Source organism: Trichosurus vulpecula, chromosome 2 (genome assembly GCF_011100635.1).
Source record: "Trichosurus vulpecula isolate mTriVul1 chromosome 2, mTriVul1.pri, whole genome shotgun sequence".
Lineage (NCBI taxonomy): Eukaryota > Metazoa > Chordata > Mammalia > Diprotodontia > Phalangeridae > Trichosurus > Trichosurus vulpecula.
Window position 1 is genome coordinate 75,018,877 of NC_050574.1, and position 20,424 is coordinate 75,039,300.

Below are 20,424 nucleotides of genomic sequence, written 5' to 3' on the forward strand. Positions count from 1 at the left end.
TCCATAATCGGACCAGCCAATCCTCGAGCAAGACTACAATACCCAGGAGGTTTGGCAGCACGGGTCACGTGTTTTAACTAAGCTAGTTCTTTTAGCTCGTTTTTATTGGTTGGTATCCTCTTTCGGGCATGCGCATTGGGGAGCAGGAAGCTCGCAGGAGGTGGAGAGTTGCACGTTGGCTGCGTTCCTCGGGCTCCCGGGTGTCGGAAATTGCAGTGAGTATCGGGGGGCGGGGGTGGGTTGGGGGTTTGCTGAGATGGGGAGGGAGACTTTTCATCTTCCTGGCCGGGTAAGACCTCAGGAACCTCAGAGGTCGTCCCCCTCCGACCCCAGCGTTTGACGGATGGGGAAACTGAGACCCGGAGGTACAGTGACTCATTGACCTTTTGACCCCAATTCTGGACTGATTTGGGCTGTGCTGTGGGCACAGTGGAAAGCGGGCAAGATAGAGGGTTAGGGGACCTGACCGGAGACTACCTTTAGTCCCTTCACCCCTCCAGGCCTCAGTTTCCTCAAACTGTAAAAGGAAATTAACAATAGTTGTCTTCATCTACAGAGTTGTGAGGTTCGAGTGATGCGTGTACCATGCTCTTCGTATACATTTGTGCCATTGAACTGGGGCTCTCCCAGCGCGGAAACTCCTCCCACCAATACAAACCTGCAGCAGTTCTGTATTTTATCTTTATCGTCTTAGTTGCCAAGGTCCCGGAGAGTTTAAGTGAATTGATATGCCTGACACCAAGGCAGGTCCTCTGTTTCTCAAAACACTTTATAAATGTCTGTAGTATATTAACATTAACTCACGCTCTTAATGTCTTGACCCCTTTTCCATTCCCTTAGCTTATTGTTCCCTACCTAGAAAAATTGGGGAAAGGTACTCCCAGTATGCTGAGAATAAATTTCTCCCTTGCAGAAGCACACAGTTCAAAATGTTACAGACAAAAGTTTTATTTACTAAAAGAGGAAAACAAAATAGTCACACTGTAGTGAGTACCTGTTAGTCCCAGAGATGCATGTAAATCATTAGTCACAGCCCCAAATATGAGAATTCTTATGTAGACCTCCTGCCAAACCCTGTCAAGATGGGGTAATGACATCCCTCCCCCCTTCTGACTTTCTGCTTTTTATGGATCAAATGAAATATTTGTGAAGTGTTTAACACAATGCTTATTAAATGCTTATTCTGTTCCCTTCATAGCAGAATTTCCTGGTCTCGCAGGCTTTGCAAAAGCCAGTCTCTAGAGTTCTCCTTTCTTTCGGTGTTATTTTCCAGATGTGAACTGAGAATGAAACAGCTGGAAGGGACTTTAAAGGCTAAGGAGACAAAGCCCCTCATTCACAGAGGAGAAAAGCAGTGACCTGCATACTTAGCAGCTAAAGATCCTCACTGTCTGAGGGAGAATTCTTTTCTCGAGGTAAAACGTTTTGTCCCTTATGTCGAGTAGTTGCCCCCAGAAGAATTTTTTGGTCTCTCTGGTCTGTGCTGAAGGACTTTTCATAGGACATGGGAACAGTGGCCAGCAGCTTAAGGTCTAGGCCCATGGATACCTGAGGGCTTGTTAGGACTGCCTGTTGCCCCTTGTTTAAGTGGCTAGACCTCTGTCTTGTAAAAGGCAATGTGGCATAGTGGCCAGAGTTCTGGATTTGAGTCAGAAAGATGTGGGTTCAAGTCTAGATTCTCATATTTATTAGCTGTGTGATCCATCAGCAAATCACCCTTTTCAGCCTCAGTTTACTCCTCTGTTAAATGAGGATAATAGCACCTGTAGTAGCTCCCTCACGGGTTTATTGTATGAGGTAATATATGTTAAAAACTTGGCAGACTTTAAGGTGTTAAAAATGTCATGTATTATTTCAAAGGATGTAGCAGAGGTGTAAGCTTAGGCCTTCTTCGGGGGAATTGTTTTTCTCAAGTCCAAGTACCCTAGTGGTTTTCCATATTCCCTCATCATTCTCATCTTGGCCCAGACTACCTCCACATTGGATCCCCTTTGGTGATAGGCATTTAGAGATGAGATCTCAGAGATCATATAGTCCAACATGTAGCTGAATAAAAATCCTCTGTACAATATCCCCTCTAAAGTAGTAATCCAGCCTTTCCTTGAAAAACCTTAAGTGAGGAGGAGCCATGGCCATCCATTCCACTTTGGGATAGCTCTTATTGTTAGGAAGTTTTTCTTTACGTCTCGCTGAAATGATTCCTTGCAGTTCTGTCTCTCCTCCCCCCCCTACCTCCCCCATGCCTTAAACTCTGCCATCTTTGGCCAAGCAGAAGCAGAAGGGTTCTAATCTCTCTTCCAAATGATAGAATGCTTCATAGTTTTGAAGACACCTGTTGTGCTTTCCCCCAAGTCTTATTCTTCAGACTAAACCTCCCAGTTCTTTTAACCAATCCTCATGTAGCATTAATTTTAAATTCTCCACTCTGGTTGCCCTTCTTTGGTGCTTTCCAGAGTTTGTCACAGTGTGACACCTGGAACCAAACATAATGATCCAGATATGGTCTGACCAGGGCGGAATACAATGGGCCTTGCAAATCCTTTTTTCTTAAGGTTTTGGGTATCTTTTTGTTTTTTTACAAAGTTTCTTAAAGATTCGCCATAATGGGTTGACTCTTAAAGAAATCTTACCATTTGTGGCGCTTGTTTTCACAAGCGGGCTAGGTTCAATCTGCTGAGCTAGATTGAATCTGAGCCAGGTTTGTAGTATCTTAATGTTGCCTAAGTTTAGCTTTTTTAGTTACCACATAAGCGTTTTTCACTCTTGATACCAGGTGAACCTGCAACGGAATAAAATTCTCAGATCTTTTTTCATAAAACTATTATAAAGTTGATTTTTTTTAAACCAAAGAATAACACTTTTTATGTATCACTATTAGATTCCATCATATGGAGCTCAGCCCAGTTGTTCTTGCCTGTCCTTTATAGATCCGAATTCCAATTCTGTCATATAGTGGTTTAGCAGTCCCTTCCAGCTTTCTTTTCTTTTCTTTTCTTCAAGGTTTATAGGCATTTCCATATATGCCTAAATACAGATCATTGGTAAACATTTTAACCCACGTGGAGCCAAGGACAGCAGGCTTTGACCCTATAAGATGACATCAAGCCTCAAATGACTACTCTTCAGGTCTGGCCATGAATTCACTCAGGTTCAAATCTATCTAGCTGTACCATCATTTGATTCACTTCTCTATCTTGCCCAAAAGGATAGCATAGGAGAAATGCTTTGCTTTAAATCTAAGTAAACTATATCTTGAGCACTTCCCCAATATATGGTTCTGAGGCTAACTCAGTAGACTAGCTCATCACAACTCTTGCATCCCCTCTTGGGTGTAGTTTATGTCTTGGATCTCAAGCAGCACAGTACCCAGCTGTCCAGGGCTTCTTAACCTTTTTCCACCCCAGACCCCTTCAGCTCTTCTTAAACCACATATGGGGTCACGACCCACAGTTTAAGAAGTGCTTTGTGGACCACTTGAGATTCCCGAAGGAGAACAGATCACGAGCTTGTCACTGTCATACCTGGAGATGAAGTAGCAGAGACATGCATTACATGGGAAAAGGAGGGAAGGAAGATAGCCAGCCCCCCAGCAGTCTGAACCTTTCGAGGCTTTTGGGATCTTTATCTGTGATCTTCATCCTCTTTTTTTTATATTCTGAGCTGAACGCAGAAGAGTTTGGCCAGACATCCAAGCGTGGCATGCTGGCACTGGAGGTTCTTCAAAGCTGGCTTAACTACCTCTTGTATTGAGGCAGTGTTCTTGGTGTTTCTCCTCTCGGCACCTACAACCACTTGAGCTTCTCAGCCCCAGGCTTGTTACTGGCATGCATCAGCTGCCATTTGGCAGCTAAAATCTGTTCCATACCAGTTCTAGAGATTGTTCTAGATCCAGGTGTTAAAAGTCACCCAGGGAAGTTCTCTTAGCACTTGATTAAATAGACTTTGGATGGCACTAAAGGCCTTTGTACACCTTGCGTGTGGTATCTATATTAGACAATAAAGTATTCTATGAATAAGTTTCAATTTCTGCCACTTGATTACTAGTTGTTTGGCTTGTGGTTAGCTAGATGCAATTCTCTGGCAAACATATCCTGGGATGGTAATAACATTTACTTGACAGGGTTCTTGTTGGGCTCAAATAAGATAATATATGCCAAGCAGTTTGCAAGCTTTAAAGCATGAAATATTAACTGTTATTATTGTTATTACAGTCCTGAACGTGAAGTTTCCTCATCACTTCTCACTAGATTATTATAATATCCTTTTTATTAGGGTTTCCTGGCTCTAGGCTCTTCTTTGAACCACCTTATGTTATGTTCCTTATGTGGACTTCCTAATAGTCTATTCTGATTATATCACTGGTTTGCTCACACACTTTTCTTTGACTCTCTTGTCTACTAAATAGGGTGTAGGCTCTGGATCCTGGCATTAGAAGTTCCACAGGACGGGGTAGGGGCTTCTGAAACTCCTACTCTGTGCGTGCTCTGTATCCCCTCCCTTCCCCTCCTCCCAAGACTGGACTATTCTGCATTCTCCAGCTTCATCTTGCACTTTGCCATCTCCTTGCTCATGCCAACCCAATCCTTCAAATGCACCCTCTTTCCCTCAATCTATTGCCTAAATTTGGGTATCACATCTTCCATGATTCCTTCCTTGATACCTCTTCCGTCCAGGATAACGTGATCTCTGCCTCCTTACATTTCTAATAGCTTTTTGCCTGGATATCCTCCTTAAAATTTGTACTTATTTCACTCTAATTTCATGGTTATCTAGATCCATGTCTTTCCCCAAATAGATTGTAAACTCCTTGAGAGCAGCACCTGGGTTGTTTCTGTCTTTCTGTCCTCACTTAGCCCAGTGCCTTGCATGTAATAGATCAGACCTGCATAGCATAGCCCATCAAAGAGGCCCTTCGGAAGTATGTTAGTGAAGACCTGCCCAGGGGTATTAGGCCTCTTAAAGGACCAGTGAGCCCTATTAGCTCTGTCTGAGAACAGCTTTGGGGCCCGAGGATGACCTGAGCCATAGTTACATCCTCTACATTTTTCCACAGGCCAAATGTTGTGCAGGACTGTAATCGATGCTTAATTAACATGTGTTGAATTGAATGCTTCTGTAGTTGAAGCTTCCTAACAATTGATTGGTTTTACATGCAGAAAAGATGTCTCCAAGGGAGCCTTTGCCCACTGTGCAGGACGTTCTGAAGAAGGCTTTCCGTGTGGTAGAGCACCAGCATGGGCTCTGGAGGAGTACTCTGAGTGACTGCTCACCTCTCCTGACCTCCCTTAGCAACCTGGCGGAGCAGCTGCAAGCCAGTCAGAACGTGCAGCTGGAGGAGACTCCACTTCGGGCTTTCCCCGACCTGAAAGACCGCCTGAGACGAAAACTGCTAGCTGCTGGGGATGCCATCTTGGACCAGTTGGGAGAGAAGCTGTAAGAGATGCCATGATGCGTTTCTTGTGCAGGAAAAGAATTTAATGTTTGGCATCTGTGAGCAGCCAGTTTGATCTCCAAACAGGGGAGCGTTTTCCTTTTCGTAGCTTATCATCATCGAGTTTCGAGATACGTATTCTATGCCCTTCCTTACTTTCCTCATGTTCTTCAGGTCTCTTTGTCCTAGAACTTAGTGGCCCAAAGCATGAGGCTCAGTGTAAGGAGCAGAGTGGTACAATGGAAAGAACACTGGATTTAGAGTCCGGACCTCGGTTGAAATGCCACTTGATAGCAGTGTGATGATGTACAAATTTCTTCATGTCTCTGGACCTGTTTCCTCATCTGTAAAATGAAGGGATTGGACTAGATGATCTCTAAGCTCCCTTTCAGCTCGAAGCTATGATACATATTAAGACAAACATTTGTTAGAAAGCCTCAAAATCAGAAGAACTTTTTAGGAAGGTTGTTGATAAGAAATCTTATGAAATTTTTTTTTTTTTTTTGTGCGGGAGGCAATTAAGGTTAGATTACTTGCCCAGGATCACATACGTAGTAGGTATCTGAGGCTGGATTTGAAATCCGATCCTCCTGACTCCAGGGCTGGTACTCCATCTACTACACTACCTAGCCCGTGAAATTCTGAATATGAGTTATAGACTCTTTGAATTGGAAGGAACCTTAGAGGTCATTTGGTCTAATCCTTATCTGCCAAATGAACTGTTTTCATGATGTCCCTGAGAAATGATCATCCAGCCTCTGCTTAGAGACATGTTGTGATGGGGATATCCCAAAGGCTACCCATTCTACTGACTGGTTCTCAAACTAGAGAGTTTTACCTTTGAACTTTGACCTGAAATTTGCCTCCATCACCTCTAGTTCTGCCTTTTAGGGCCAAGCAGAACAGGTGTGATCCCTCTGATCATTGAAGGCAGTGATGACGCTGCTTCCTTACTCACACCACCAAATCTTCTCCATGTTAAAAATCCTTCAGTTGGTCTTGATACTACATGATTTCCAGTCACCTCACGGTCCAGCTTCCTCTCTCGAAATGTGACCAGAAATAATGGGACACTTCTCACTTCTGCATAGCTTTTGTTTACGTAAAGTGGGTACATGGGTTGATGGGAGTATGTTGTACATTTTTCCAATGCTGTTTGGCACCATTCTCTCTTCCTGCAGAATCAGCCTCCTCCAGGTGCGAGATACAGTCAGCAGCCATGTGGAACAAGTGTTTGAGCTGTATGAGCAGAAAGCGGATGAACTAGGCCTTGATGCAGTCTTGCAGCCTTCAACTGTTAGCCCCTCATTGGCTGATATGCTGGCATGGTTACAGGACATCGACAGACATTATCGGAATGCGTATCCTTCACACAGATATCACTGGGGAGGATGGTAGGCTCTTTGAGGACACCCACATGCCATCAGCTCACAAATAGTTGTTTTGGGCCACATAGTCACAGGAAGTGGACATCGACCTTCTTGGCAGCTATCTAGTCTAATCCACACTGGAAAAAGAATCTCTAGAAATCTGATAAATGGTCATCCTATTTTTGCTTGAAGACATCCAGCGAGAGCAAACTCACTTCTTCCCCGAGGCTTCCCATTTCACTTTGGGGCAGCTTTACTTGTTAGCAGTCTCTGCTGACATCAGGCCCTCTGGGCCTGAGCACAAGTATAATCCATCTTCTGTTCCGCTATCTTGTACCTCCCACCACTTTCCCCCTGAGTGTTCTCTTCTTCAGAGTTTGCTAATTCCTTTAGGCCCCTCACCATGCTAGTTTCTGTCCTTTGAAAGCTCCATCTTATGTCCTCCTTAAAACGTGGTGTCTGGAACTGAAAAAATGCTCTAGATTTGTTCTGACCCAGAAGAAGCAATGCCTTGCTCGATGCAGCGCAAGATTGCATTAGCTCTCTTGACTGCCATGTCACACTGCAAACTCATACTGTTTACAGTCCACCAGAAGGCCCAGATGTTTTTCAGATAAACTGTTACCTATGCCTTCCCCATCCTATATTTGGGAAACTTTTTTTTTTTAACCTAAATTTAAGGTTTTGTATTTATCTCCATTAAATTTCACCTCATTAGATTTAGCCCAATGTTCTCAGGACCCTCTTGGACCTTGACTCTATCAGTCAGAGTTTTAGCTATCCCTCTCAGCTATGCGTCATCTGTGAGAAGGCTGCCACCGTTTCCCCATACTAGTCATTGATAAAAATGTCAAACGCTGCAGATCCCTAGAGCACATCTCTGGAGACCTTCCAAGTTGACAGTAAATGAATAATGACTACTCTCTAGTCCATCGATTCAGCTACACCTGAATATCTAACTATACTGTTATTTAACCCGTGTCTCTATCTTTTCCCTAAGAATATGGTGAGATATATCAAATTTGTTGCTAAAATCTAGGCTAACTCGTCTATGTTGCACCATTAATCTGTCAGTTTCTGGTCAACTAGAAAAGAGATAATGCTAAAATGTGAGGAATCTGTTAGCTCTAGCCTCACATCCGTGATGGGCCACTGTTGGACCAAAAAAAGATGCTAAGGGTCAGTCTGGCCTGAGCTGTGCTTAAAGGAGTTCTTCAGGTTCTCTGTGAGCACTCCCTTGTCTAGATATTCACTAACCATTTATTTCATGAGCTATTTTAGGATTTTTCCAGGAATCAGAATCAAACTTGACAGCCTCTACCTTGCAGCTTCCATCCTTTTCTCTTTTTTGAAAATGAAGACACTTAGCCTTGCCAAACCTGCGACATACCCACTGTTCTCTCTCACCTTTCCAAGATCACTGCTGGTGGCTTGGTCGTCATGTCCACCACAGATGTAGTTCATCCATCTTGGCAGCTAGACCCTCTCCTAACATCTCCATAGCTCCGTTATCAGCTCCCTCTTAGCCACGCTTGTTCTGTCCTTGCCAGTCCACAGATCATTCTTCTTGGCAGAGAAAAAAGCAAAAGAAGCATCAGCAGCCTGTGTCCTCAGTTATCCTCTTATCTACCTGGAGTTGTTCCTTCAGTGATGGCTTTTTATTTTCTCGTAGAGCTGGATAGAATAAAAGAGTGTATTGGTGGTCCTTGACTTTTATCTCTTGGTGTTTCTCTTTGGGCGAAATGTAATTATGCTTGTTCTCTCAATTTTGTCAATTTCGATTTGAGGTCAGGGGTTAGGTGTCTGCAATGTCCAAGGTACCCAGTAGGGTGTTTATGTACAAAGCCATCATATATTTACTCTTCTGCCCCATCCAGAATGATCATTAGCTGTTTCTCATCTCTCTCCTCCCACTCGTAGCTAAACTTGAAAATCAGTGTACACACCCAGTAGTTCCACTTTTGTCACTACTCATTCTGCTCCCAACTCCTTGCAGTATAATTTGTTCCCTATCACTCTACCATATTGCTCTTAGAGGTAGCCCCTTAATCACCAGGTCTTTCTCATCTCTCATCCATTTTGACCTCTGCAGCATTTGCCAGTGTTGACCACTCTTGTTCCCCATCACTCTACCATATTGCTCTTAGAGGTAGCCCCTTAATCACCAGGTCTTTCTCATCTCTCATCCATTTTGACCTCTGCAGCATTTGCCAGTGTTGACCACTCTTTTCTTCTGGATCCCTCCTGTTCCAGTAGCTTCATGCTTTCCTGTTTTTCTTGTGTCTCTAACCCAGTGATGGGAAACCTGCAGCCTCGAGGCCACATGTACCACCCCCTTTGGTCTTCAGGTGCAGCCCTTTGACTGATTGGATTCGAAGGGCAACATATGGCCTCAAGGCCACAGGTTATGCACCCTTGCACTAATGTACTGGGTTTTTTCGGTAGTTATTTATTTATCCATTAATCCCTCCATTTGATTGGGAGCTACATGAAGGCAGAAATTGTGTTTCACATGATCTTAATATCTCTCTTAGCACCTTGCATAGTGTTCTGCATGTGGGAGGCACTTAAATATTTGTTAAAATTGAGTGTATTTATCTCACCCTTGGGAGTCCTTAACTTCTATAAAGTTACCTGGAAAGGAAGTACCTCTTCTCCCAGATCCAGTGGGGAAATTTGCTAAACATCCAGACTCTGCCACAAGCCTGGGATCGAATTTCAGAGAATGACCAAGACCTCGTACGAGGTATTTATGCCCATTTGAGAACTTCACGTGCTTCTCTCTGTGTTTCAGCACATACGGACACACCCTTAGGGTCATTAAAAAGAAGGGATAATATGTGCATTTCATCTGCAGGATGTCTAATGTGTGTGGTCATACACAGTGGACATCACACATGTGTTTCTTTTCTTTCTCTCTTTTTTTTTCTGGAGGCTGTCAGGGTTAAATGACTCGCCCAAGGTCACACAGCTAGTAAGTATTTGAGGCTGGATTTGAACTCAGGTCCTCCTGACTCCAGAGCCAGTGCGGTATCCACTGCACCACCGAGCTGCCCCCACACACGTGCTTCTGACTTCATATCTAGACAGTGGAATGCTTGGTCAAAACCTGTCTCTTTTTCTAATTCTCTTGATGTCACTAGCTTTTTCCTAGTTACTACTAGGTTTGACACCACAGTCATTTTTCACTTGACTTTTCCCTCATTTCCTCCATAGCCAGGTTCTGTTACTCCTGGCTTTGCAGCATCTCTCATAATAATTCAGTCCCCCATTGTCTCTTTTCTGAAGTACTGCAGTATCCTCAACAGGAGTAGTTGTTCTTGCCTTCAGTCTTTCCCCCTCCAGTCCTTCCTTCGTACTACTGCCAGAGCAGACATTCTAATGTACAGGTCTGATCGTGGCACCCTCCTCTTCTGAAGTCCTAAGTGGCTCCCTATTGCCCCCAGGAATAGGCTGAATTCTTTAGTCACACAGCCAGTATTAGAGTAAAAATGGTCAAGTTACTTTATCTGTACAGTGGGGATAGTAATACCTCTACCTGTGTGCCTACCCCATTGTTGTGAGATTCATATGAATGATGTAGGTAACGTGCATTTGCACAGTCTAAAGGTCAGCTGCTATAGTTGGGATGTGCTGAAACCTATAATTGCTGACATGTAGAATACCCCCAAGAACTTTAAACAAAAGAGGGAATCAGGCCTATTTTAATACTGAATAAATGTGGGTCCAGTGCACAAAGGCACATTTTAGTTAAAATATCACTAGGCTCACATTTATTTGGGAGCAACCATTAATCACATTGGATTGCATGAAACATCAGGGTTCCCTGAACATAATTTGGGAAATGCTTATCTTAGCTTGACATTCAGGGCCCTCTGATTTAGGTACAAACTACCTTTTCAAGCTTCTGTTATTCCCCTTTATAAATTCAACACTGTAACCAAACCAGGCTCCTCTGGTTGTCATACTGTCTCCTTTCTCCTTGTTTGTTCCTTTGCTTGTGCTGTCCTCCATGTGTAAAATCATTCTCCTCCTATTAAAATTCTTCCTAGTTTAGGTGCTACCTCTTCCTTGAAGTCTTATCTGATTCCTCTACCTTCTCCCCTCTTCTTCTCTGCCAGTTTTCAGTGATCTCTCCCTCTTTTAACCTGTTATATAATATTTTATACATCTTAGGTACTTATCACATTTTAAGTTATTTTATATATCTTTGTTCATTTTTTTAGTTTAATTTTTTTTGTCACATTTTAAGTTCTGAACAGTCTCTCTTTCTCCCTCCCCACCTCACACTACATTTGACACAGATTTATAAATATATGTAAAACCATACTATGCATGCTTCTATTTATCAGTTCTTTCTCTGAAAGTAAATAGCATCTTCCTTCATTGGTCCTTTGTAGTTTGAGTATTTTAGAATAACTTGATCTTGACAATTGTTCTTTGAATAATATTGCTATTACTGTATGCCATGTTCTCTTGTTTCTGCTCATTTCACTTTTCATTATTTCATGCAAATCTTTCCATGTTTTTCCGAAGTCAACCAGCTTGTTATTTCTTACAGCACAGTAGTATTCCATCACAGTCATATACCACAGCTTGTTTAGCCATTCCCCAATTAATGGGCAGCCCCTCAATTTCCAATTCTTTGCCACCACAGAGAGAGCTGCTATAAATATTTTAGAATATATAGGTTCTTTTTCTTTTTCTCTGATCACCTTGGAAAACAGGCCTGATAGTGGTATTGTGATGATATCTCAAAATTGTTTTAATTTGCATTTCTCTAACAGTCATTTAGAGGATTTTATATGAGTATATATAGTTTTGATTTCTTTATTGAAAAACAGTCTGTTCAGAATAGTTAAGCAAGTGTGGTATATGAATGTAATGGGATACTGTTGTGCTATAAGAAATGAGGAGCAGATGGACTTCCTAATAACCTGGAAAGACTTATGTGAACTGATGCTGAGTGATGGTAGCAGAACCAGGAGAACATTATACATAATTACAGACACATTGTATCTGTGATGACTAACTTTGATAGACTTGGCTCCTCTGAGCAATGCAAGGTTCTAAGACAACTCCGGAAGGCTCATGATGGAAAAAAGCTATGCACATCCAGAGAAAGAATTATGGAGTCTGAATGCAGATTGAAGCAAACTATTTGCTCTCTTTTTTTTGTTTCTATTTTGTTTCTTCTTTCTCGTGGTTCATTCCATTGGTTATAATTCTTCTTTTCAACTTGACTAGTGTGAAAATATGTTTAGTGTGAAGGTATATGTAGAACCTATATCAGATTGCATGAGGTCTTGGGTGGGGAGGGGGAAGGCGAGAGAAGGGGGGAAATTATGAAACTCAAAAACTTGTAGAACTGAATGTTGTAAACTAAAAATAAATAAATGTAAAAGGAAAAAAAAACCAGCCTGTTCATATCCTTTGACCATTTAACAGTTGGGGAATGATTCATATTCTTATAGATTTGACAAAGTTCTCTATATATTTGAGATATGAGATCTTTATCTGAAAAACTGTATATAATTCGTTCTTTTTACCTACTTAGATCATAAGCTCCTTTTGGGGTAAACACTGTGTTTTATGTGTATCGCTAAGGCCAAACACAGAACTTAATTGTATAAATCAAGAATTTCTCTCTTCTTTCCCCAGATATCCTGCTGAATGTATCCTTTTTCCTGGAGACTTAAGAAAGCTATGTTTCTATCCACAAAACAAAGAGACTTAAAGTCCAGCTTTATTTCTTCTTCCACGTGTATGAGAAGCACCTTTTGATTCCCTGGATGGGATTCTGAGTAGCCATTGTTCAGAGCCCCGCCCTGACTGCTCACATGTATCTGTGCTCCCCCAGTCTGGTGGGGTAAGTAGGTGGTTGGATTACTTTGTTCAGACAGTTGGAGCCCTGTCTGTTGATCTTGGTGCTAATTTCTCTGACTGTATCTTCTCCAGGGTGCTGACCCTAGTGTTTGGAATATACATTTCTAGAGCACAGTTATTTCATAGATTATTGGGGCTATGTTTCTGAGCCCAAGGAATTTTTATTCTATATGGTGTCTACATGCAGACCAGTCCCTGGCCCTCACCTGAGGCCCAGGAAAGAAAATCATGTTGGTAATGACAGAAGAAGTTGTCAGGGACTGCCCGAGAATGTTGGAGGAGCTGAACTAACTGCTAATGAGGGGCACTGTAATGAAGACAGGCAAAGAGGCCCAGCCAGTGCCTGCTGGGCCGTGGTTTTGTCACCCAAAGTGTTTGCCCCATTTGCTGTGCCTTTACCTTTGGGAAGATACATTTACTTTTATCAGAAATGTAAGGAGATGTGATGAACAAGTTTGTCTGAAGAAAAAAATTCACATTTAAAACTCTTCTGAGGGTTTTGGGGACAAAAATGACAAAACTCAATACTGGTAGGGTTGGAGAGAAATAAAGATGCTCATGCTTTGCTAGTAGAATTGTAAACTGGTAAGTCTTTGTGAAACAGATGGTGGTGTGCTCTAAGTTCTAACTGTGCTGTGTGTTGTGTTCCTAGTCTTTGATCCGATAATTCCCTTTCTGGGGAACTTACCCTGAAATGCATATCAAAAAGAAATTGTCCCAACAGTTCAGTAAAGAACTGTAAGTAGGAATGCTAGTGAATATGAAAGTAATAGGAAAAGACAGATATAAAATAATGAAAAATGGAAAAAATAGAAGCCAGGTTAAGTAATAAGAGTAAAGTAAGCCCTTGATAAGCCCTCTTCCCCTTGGAACTCTGTCCATGTCTAGAAATTGATTATCAGAGTATTCCCCTGGAGAAGTTCAGCATGCACACTATGAGTGTATGAACGATAATATATATACAAATCTAGGGGTAAAGGGATGGAAACTACTAGAGAGAGTTAGAGGTTTGAACTTTTAAGTTGTTAAATAAATTTGTATATTGAAGTTCATTTTAAAGTTCATGTTTAATTGGTCTTGTTACTGTCTAATGGCCGTCCCAATTTATTTAACATTTTCCCCAAGTTGTTTCCAGACTGTGCCACAAGGGGGTGGCAATGTGGCATAAATTACTTCTGAAGTTCTTTTTGAGGATTATTATAGGTTCATGAGCCCATTAGAATAAGAAGGAAACCTAGGGATCACCTAGTCCAAACTCATCATTCTACCGAGGAAGGAGACATAGAGGAGGGGAAGAGATTAACTAAGGTCATGTACTTTTTCAGTGGCAGAGAGGAGAACCCCAAACCCTGGTCACTGAGCTCCCAGGCCAGAGCTTTTCCTGTTTCTCTCTAGCCCTATGTCTGCCTGGGTAATAAGTGCTTACTGATAGAAATCCTACAGCAAGACATTGTGGTCTCCTGATTGACTGGGGAGAGAAGAGGTTATTCCCCAAGGTGGTCACTGATGATATGAATAACCTGGTGCTTTTTGGACTCATCCATCCCTTCTCGGCACTTTCCTCGTGGCCTGGTTTCCTAAATTAGGGGGGCAGTATGTCTTATGCCTCCTAGCGAAGGACATGCTCTGGCTCTCACTTGTGCTTGGAATAGTTTTAATAGCTGATGTTTTTGTGCTTTATAGTTACAAAGCACTCGCACATCCGTTATCTCATTGAATTTCTAGTGTGCTTCATGGGGTTGGGATATTATTCCCAACTTACAGATGAGGAAACTGAGCCTCAGAGGGGTTTGAAAAGAACTTGCTCAGAATCACATGATGCTGAGGCCCAATGGAAGCAAAATAACATTGTGGAAAAAGACTGGAATCTTGGTTCTGCCGCTGCTAGCTATGTGACATTGGATAAAGTTTGCATAAGACAAGGTCTAAAGCATCTTCCAGCTCCTAGATTTCTGTGACTCAAAATATTCTGCCCTTTCCAGTGTACCATGTAAGCTGGAATAAAGTAAGCTCTTGACTAGCCGCCTTTCCATTTGAACCTTCTCCATTCCTAGAAACTGGCCGCAAGAGTTCCATTGAGAAGATGAGGAAGCGCTTGTCCCAAGTGAATGAACCTATTTAGGTCATAGCTTGCTATTGGGAGAAGAGGGAGCCAAGGTTAATGTGTTCACAAGAGAAGGAACCGTTCTTACTACCTACCCAAGGCCATTTACCTCCCTCTCTTTAGTCCTGTCCCAAGGAAGGAGACCAGAACTTCCCTGTGTCCTAAACCTATTTCCTTATCTGGCTGCTAGGGCGATCGGGGCTTTACTCAAGCAACAGCAGCAGTCTTGTCTGTTATCCTTCCATCTCACTCCTTTGCCAAGACAGTTGGAATGAAGCGAGACTGCCTGCCAGAGCCTTACTCTTCTGCCTTCTGTGCCAGGTGCAAGGCGCAAACAAGTGTTTCTAGAGGAATTTCAGGGAGGTGACCCAGTTCCAGCTCCCTCTCCCTCTCATTCCTGAAAGGTTCTGACTCACTGGCTCCTTGTCGATGGGCAGCGGGTCTGTTGCCCTCTGAATTGGCAGCACAGATGAGCCAAGGAGGCCCAAAGTGTTGGGAAGACTCTTAGGCATCTAACACTGAAATTAATTAGCTAGTTCCTTCATTATACAGAGGAGGAAATCGAGGCACAGAGGTTGCCCAAGGTAGCTGAGTAATAATTGGGTAATTTTCAATTTAGAATTAAAGAATTCAGAGTGCTGGATGCAAGTGAGAAGTGACTGAGTCTGATCCCAGGCCCATTGTCTAACCTCTTCTGCAACAATCCTAGCAAGTTGGTAATCAAGGCTCTAAGAAATTCTTAAATATTTTGTGTGTGTCATGGATCCTTTCCCACACTGCAATGATGGGAAGCTCACTGTTTTTCAATATAGCCCTTTCCAATGTTAAATAGCCCTGATGGGAAGTTAATTTCTTTTCCCACTCCCCTGGGTTCTCCTAATTCTGCCCTCCGGGGCCAAGCAAAAGAAATCTAAACTTTCTTCCAGGGACTAGCCCTCCAGCTAGAGGACAGTAACCTCCGCTTCCCTATGTCCATTGTCTTAACGGCTTTGTACAGACCAGCACTCATTGTAAAATTCCACGGTGGTCCATTTTACAAATAACCCCAGAGCCCTACCATGGAGCAACAAACAGTTTCATCTGTTTGGCCAGCTCGAACTTTGTCCCAAGGTGGCCTTGGGAAGGATGTTTGGCTAGAGCAAAGGCAGCTTTTCAGGAAGAAAGTACCCTTGGTCCCCTTCCTTTTCTCTGTCTGTGTCTGCTTAGCTCCTTTTTCCACACTCAGGCCACTTCTCTTACCTACTCACCTTAAATTGTGGGAAACACCTGCCTGTTGCAAAGAAGCAGCAAGCTATAGAAAAAGAATGCTACACTTGGATTCAGGGGACGTGGTCTCAGACCACACCTCGGACACTAACTGTATCACTTCGGAACTTTAGTTTTCCTCATTTGTAAACTGGGGATGATGACGACGACACTTGTACTGTCTATCTCATAGGATAGTGGTAAGAAAAGTGCTTCGTTTACTATAAAGTTCTATGAACAGTGAATTATGACTCACTCAAATTCAGCTATTATTTATTTGGTACCTCAAACATTTCTGCACTCAGAAGCAAAGCACGTGAACTGTGATAGCAGGAAGGTAGGGGCAGCTACCAGTAAGCCTAAGGAGACCACCTGTCTCTTTCCTACTGTGGGGCTAGCTATAGGCAGCCTATCCAAGCAGCGTGAGCCAGAACCTCTGGGCTGATCTAAGTTGCCCCTCTGTACAGGGGTGCTTGAGTTTATGTGTCACGAAGGGTGTGCAGCAGAGTCAACCAAGACCTCAGTGTCAGGGATGTGCTTTGTTGTCATTCAGTCCTGTTTGGCTCTTTGTGACCTCATTTTGGGGGTTTTCGTGGTAGAAATATTGGAGTGGTTTGCTGTTTCCTTCCCCAGATCATTTTATAGATGAGGACTGAGGCAAACAGGGTTAAGTGACTTGCCCAGGATCACAGTGTCTGAAGCCACATTTGAACTCAGAAAGATGAGTCCTCTTGACTTCAGGCCCCACCACCTGGCTGCCACTGGGGGTGTGCTGGTAAGTCTTAACCAACCAGCTTCAGGCTAAAGGATGCATGCACAACATGCTTTTAAGTTTAATCTGTATTATTAACATTTTCTCCATCATTTTTTTAAAGCCTGGACAGTCAACAAAAAGATAAATTTGAGCTCTGTTTTGGAGCATTTGCCAATTTCTGAGGTGTAAATACTCATGCTGAAAATTTAACAATTGGCTCTCAGCCATTTCAAGCTGGATCCAGCACACCCTTAGCTCTAGTCCAATCCATACCCAAGCAAGAATTCGCTCTAGAGCAATCCCCATGCATTATTCAACCAGCCTTTGCCTGAAGACATCTGGGTAGACAGCTACCTCCTGACTCGGCCCATTCCACTTTTAGAGAGTTCTCATTCATAGCAAGTTGTTCCTCATGTTCAAACCAAATCTGGCCTTCTGCAGCTTCTACCCATTACTCTATCCTCAGAGGACAAGCAGAACGAGCCTCATTGTCTCTCTTCGGGACACCCCCTTTAAACACTTACAGGTTCATAGGCTTGAGAGGTGAGAAGGACTGAGAGATAATCTGACTTAGAGGCTCTTAACCTTTTTTTTCCCCACAGGCCCCTTGGGCAGTCTGGTGAAGCCTTTGGACCCCTTTTCAGAATCATTTTAAAGTTTACAAAATACATAAGATTACCAAGGGGACCAACTCTATTGAAATACAGTTATCAAATTTGTTTTTTAAAAGGTTTATGGACCTCGTAGGTTAAGAAGCCTTGATCTAGCCTATTGTATAGATGAGAAAACAGGGCCAGAGGTGAAGTGATTTGTTGAAGTTGATATGCTTAATAGGTAGCCAAGTTAAGGTCTGAACCCCCAGATTCTTCTTGAAGACAGCTATCTTGCCCTCACCCTTATCTTTTCCTTCCACCCCCAAGGCTTCTGTTCTTCAGGCTAAACATCCCCAATTCCTTTAGTCAATACTTGTATGGCCTGATACTCAGGCACGTCACCATCCAAGTAAACTTACTCTGATGCTTATCATCGTCCTTAAGTGTGGGGCCAGGAATTCAGCAGAGTGTTCCAGGCGTGATCTGAGCAAGGCAGAGCACAACAGAACTATCACCTCCCTTTTTCTGAGCCTTTCTCTATTCTTTTGAGTCAATGTGTTTCTGAAGTCCTGGGTCCCTGATGCTAAGAGTAGAATGCTATACTGGGCAGTGGGGGGAAATACAAGCGTTAAGTAACTTTCCACCCTTGAGAAACTTCCAATCTAGTGGGGGGGCTAAGACACCATTCACATACCTCTGATAATTTGCATTTCTTTAGCACTTTTAAGTTATATAACCCAGGAACATTGAAAGCTAAATGGTGTGTGTTATCATCCCCATTTTACAGCTTCCCAAACTGAGGATTTGCCCTGGCATGCACAGCTAACGAGTGCTGGAACCTGAACTCAGGACTTGTGAGTCCAAGTTTAGCAATCCTTTGGTTATACCACACTGTCTTTGTCTCCAATATGAGTTAGCTTTACGTTCCTGGCTTTATGTTCTCAAACTCCATGTGCCCAGCCTAATAAAGCCCGCTACTCCATCTAACATTTATAAGCAACAGCTGATTTTTATCAGCCAGTTTGTTCTTTCATATAAGCAGAGTTTTATGAGGGTCTTCTGAGCTGGCTTATAATGTGATGAAATGCCTGCAAAACTCTACCATAAATCCAGGGAAGCTGCCAAGGGCAGGATGTGATTTTGCAGGCACATTTTCCCCAGCTGGAAGGCCCTGTCCCTTTGCCGAGTTTTCAGTTTTTGCACTTGTCTCTTTCGACTTGGACAGGCTCTTCAACAGCTCGCGGCTTCTTTTAAGGCAGCTGAGAAGCGAGGGGTAGGAAAAATGGACCAAAAAGCTAATCTGTCTAAAAATGATCCTGGACAGATGTGCCTCTCTGAAAGCTTTTGATGCAGGCTGCTATAACAGAGACATCAGTTCGAATGGCCACATGAACTCTGAAAAGAGGACAGTGCCAACTCAGCAAATTATTAATCTTTTCATTATTTGGGTTGTGAGTTGTCACCCTTCACACTTGCCAAAGGCCTTCATCATCTTTCATTAGTTTGGTAAATTAAGAAGCAACTCTTAAGGACCTCTCCCCAGATGTCCTCCAAACTTGACATCTTTTTCCAACATCTGGATCCTCCTCAGCAAGGAGATGGGGTTTGAACAGCCTCCAGATGAGGTGAGGCCCAGGTGCTTTCTATACAGGCCAGGGTGAATGAATGGTTTCCAAAACCTCTGAGAAGCTGAGTGCTGACCATATGTGCCAGGGAATTTTCCCTCAAAGATGGCAGCACCTTCTCTATTTTTGCAAATAAGCCATTAGGCCCAGCTTGGCTGGGCTTCCACATGTCAAAAGATCATAGGATTTTAAGGCTGGAAGAGGCCTGAAGACATGTAGGCCAGTTTTCTTGTTTTATAGATGAGGAAAATGAACCCATGTTTTCTAATTCCCAATACAGTGTTCAGCCTCCCCATCCTTCATTACCTTTTTCTCAACCACACATAGCTCAGTATTCCCCTTAGTCCTGGAGACTCATGCAGTCCTGCCTCCCCCACTCCAGGACTTTTATTCTGTTTCCTTTGGGACTCTTTCCTCTTGCCATCCTGTTCTCCAGCTCCCCAGAATCTGGAGATGAACCTATGAATGGAATGCATCTCGCCTGTCAGCTATGAGGCCTGCCCAGCTCCCCAAAGGCTTCCTCTTTCCCAATCTTTTGGTTACAGCACATCCCTTCCGCTCGCCCTGCATGACGATGATGGCGCTTGGAAAGGAGAAAATGCCAACATCTGCCTTGTGCAACCCTGTCCAATTTGACAGCCCTGTCAAGTATGCCCCTGGGGCTCACTCCCATCACCTCCTGGAAGAGACAAAAAGGGTTTATTAACACACTCAGCTCTTAAGCTTTGAAGAGCTTGAGGGGATACTGTGATCAGGGATTTCACCACGAGGGGGGTCTAGCTCCCCTGATCCTCTTCCTACTAATGGAATGGAGATGAGTGTGACTGAAATGAAGCCGATGCCTGGGGCAAACACGGGAACAACTGTGGTCAGAAGAGCCCGCCAGATGCCAGACTGGACGCACAGTCAGTACATATCAACAATGCAGTAAGCATTCTTCAGTGTTTCCTATGGGCACGATTTGGGAGGAATTACAGAATTTCAGAGTTGGAAGGGATTAGAGGAGTTTGAGAAGCTACTCTGACTTGTCTCTAAATAAAAATCCCTTCTACCACTGTTCATAGCAACTGATTATCTAGGCTTCAGTTGAAGACCTCTAAAGAGGGAAGATGCACTCCCTAGACAGTCCTTTCTACTTTTGGTTAGAAAGTAGGAATCAATAAAATTTCCCCATCCCAACAAACCAAGGAGCAATGTTCAGCTTTCCCTGTTCCTCTCCCACCATTTCAGTATCCTGGCTGTCATGGAAACATGCTCTTTCCTGCCAGTACCCACACCCAGGGACCACAAGAGCTTCTGAGAGGAATAAGAGGAAGAGGAAGCCCTGAGGTTTGCAGAGGAGGATGGCATGATCCCTGTGGGAATCTGGACCTGACTGTGTGTTCCTTGCAGCTGAGCATGCCAGAGCATTCAGAA

General features: G+C 43.2%; 1 protein-coding gene across 2 annotated transcripts; it reads left to right on the top strand.

Annotated features, from left to right (window-relative positions):
* The first annotated feature begins 114 nt into the window (after nt 1–114).
* On the top strand, nt 115–13,746 carry C2H1orf109 (chromosome 2 C1orf109 homolog). Of its 2 annotated transcripts, XM_036746591.1 has the most exons (6): nt 115–215; nt 1,274–1,415; nt 5,157–5,433; nt 6,613–6,792; nt 9,432–9,547; nt 12,463–13,746. In XM_036746591.1, exons 3-6 carry the CDS (start codon nt 5,162–5,164, stop codon nt 12,498–12,500), a joined length of 606 nt encoding a protein of 201 aa, XP_036602486.1. In that variant the 5' UTR covers nt 115–215; nt 1,274–1,415; nt 5,157–5,161; the 3' UTR covers nt 12,501–13,746. The 2 variants fall into 2 exon arrangements, with proteins under 2 accessions (XP_036602486.1, XP_036602485.1); XM_036746590.1 differs by lacking the exon at nt 12,463–13,746 and having other exon boundaries at nt 133–215; nt 9,432–9,767.
* The last annotated feature ends 6,678 nt before the right edge of the window (nt 13,747–20,424 follow it).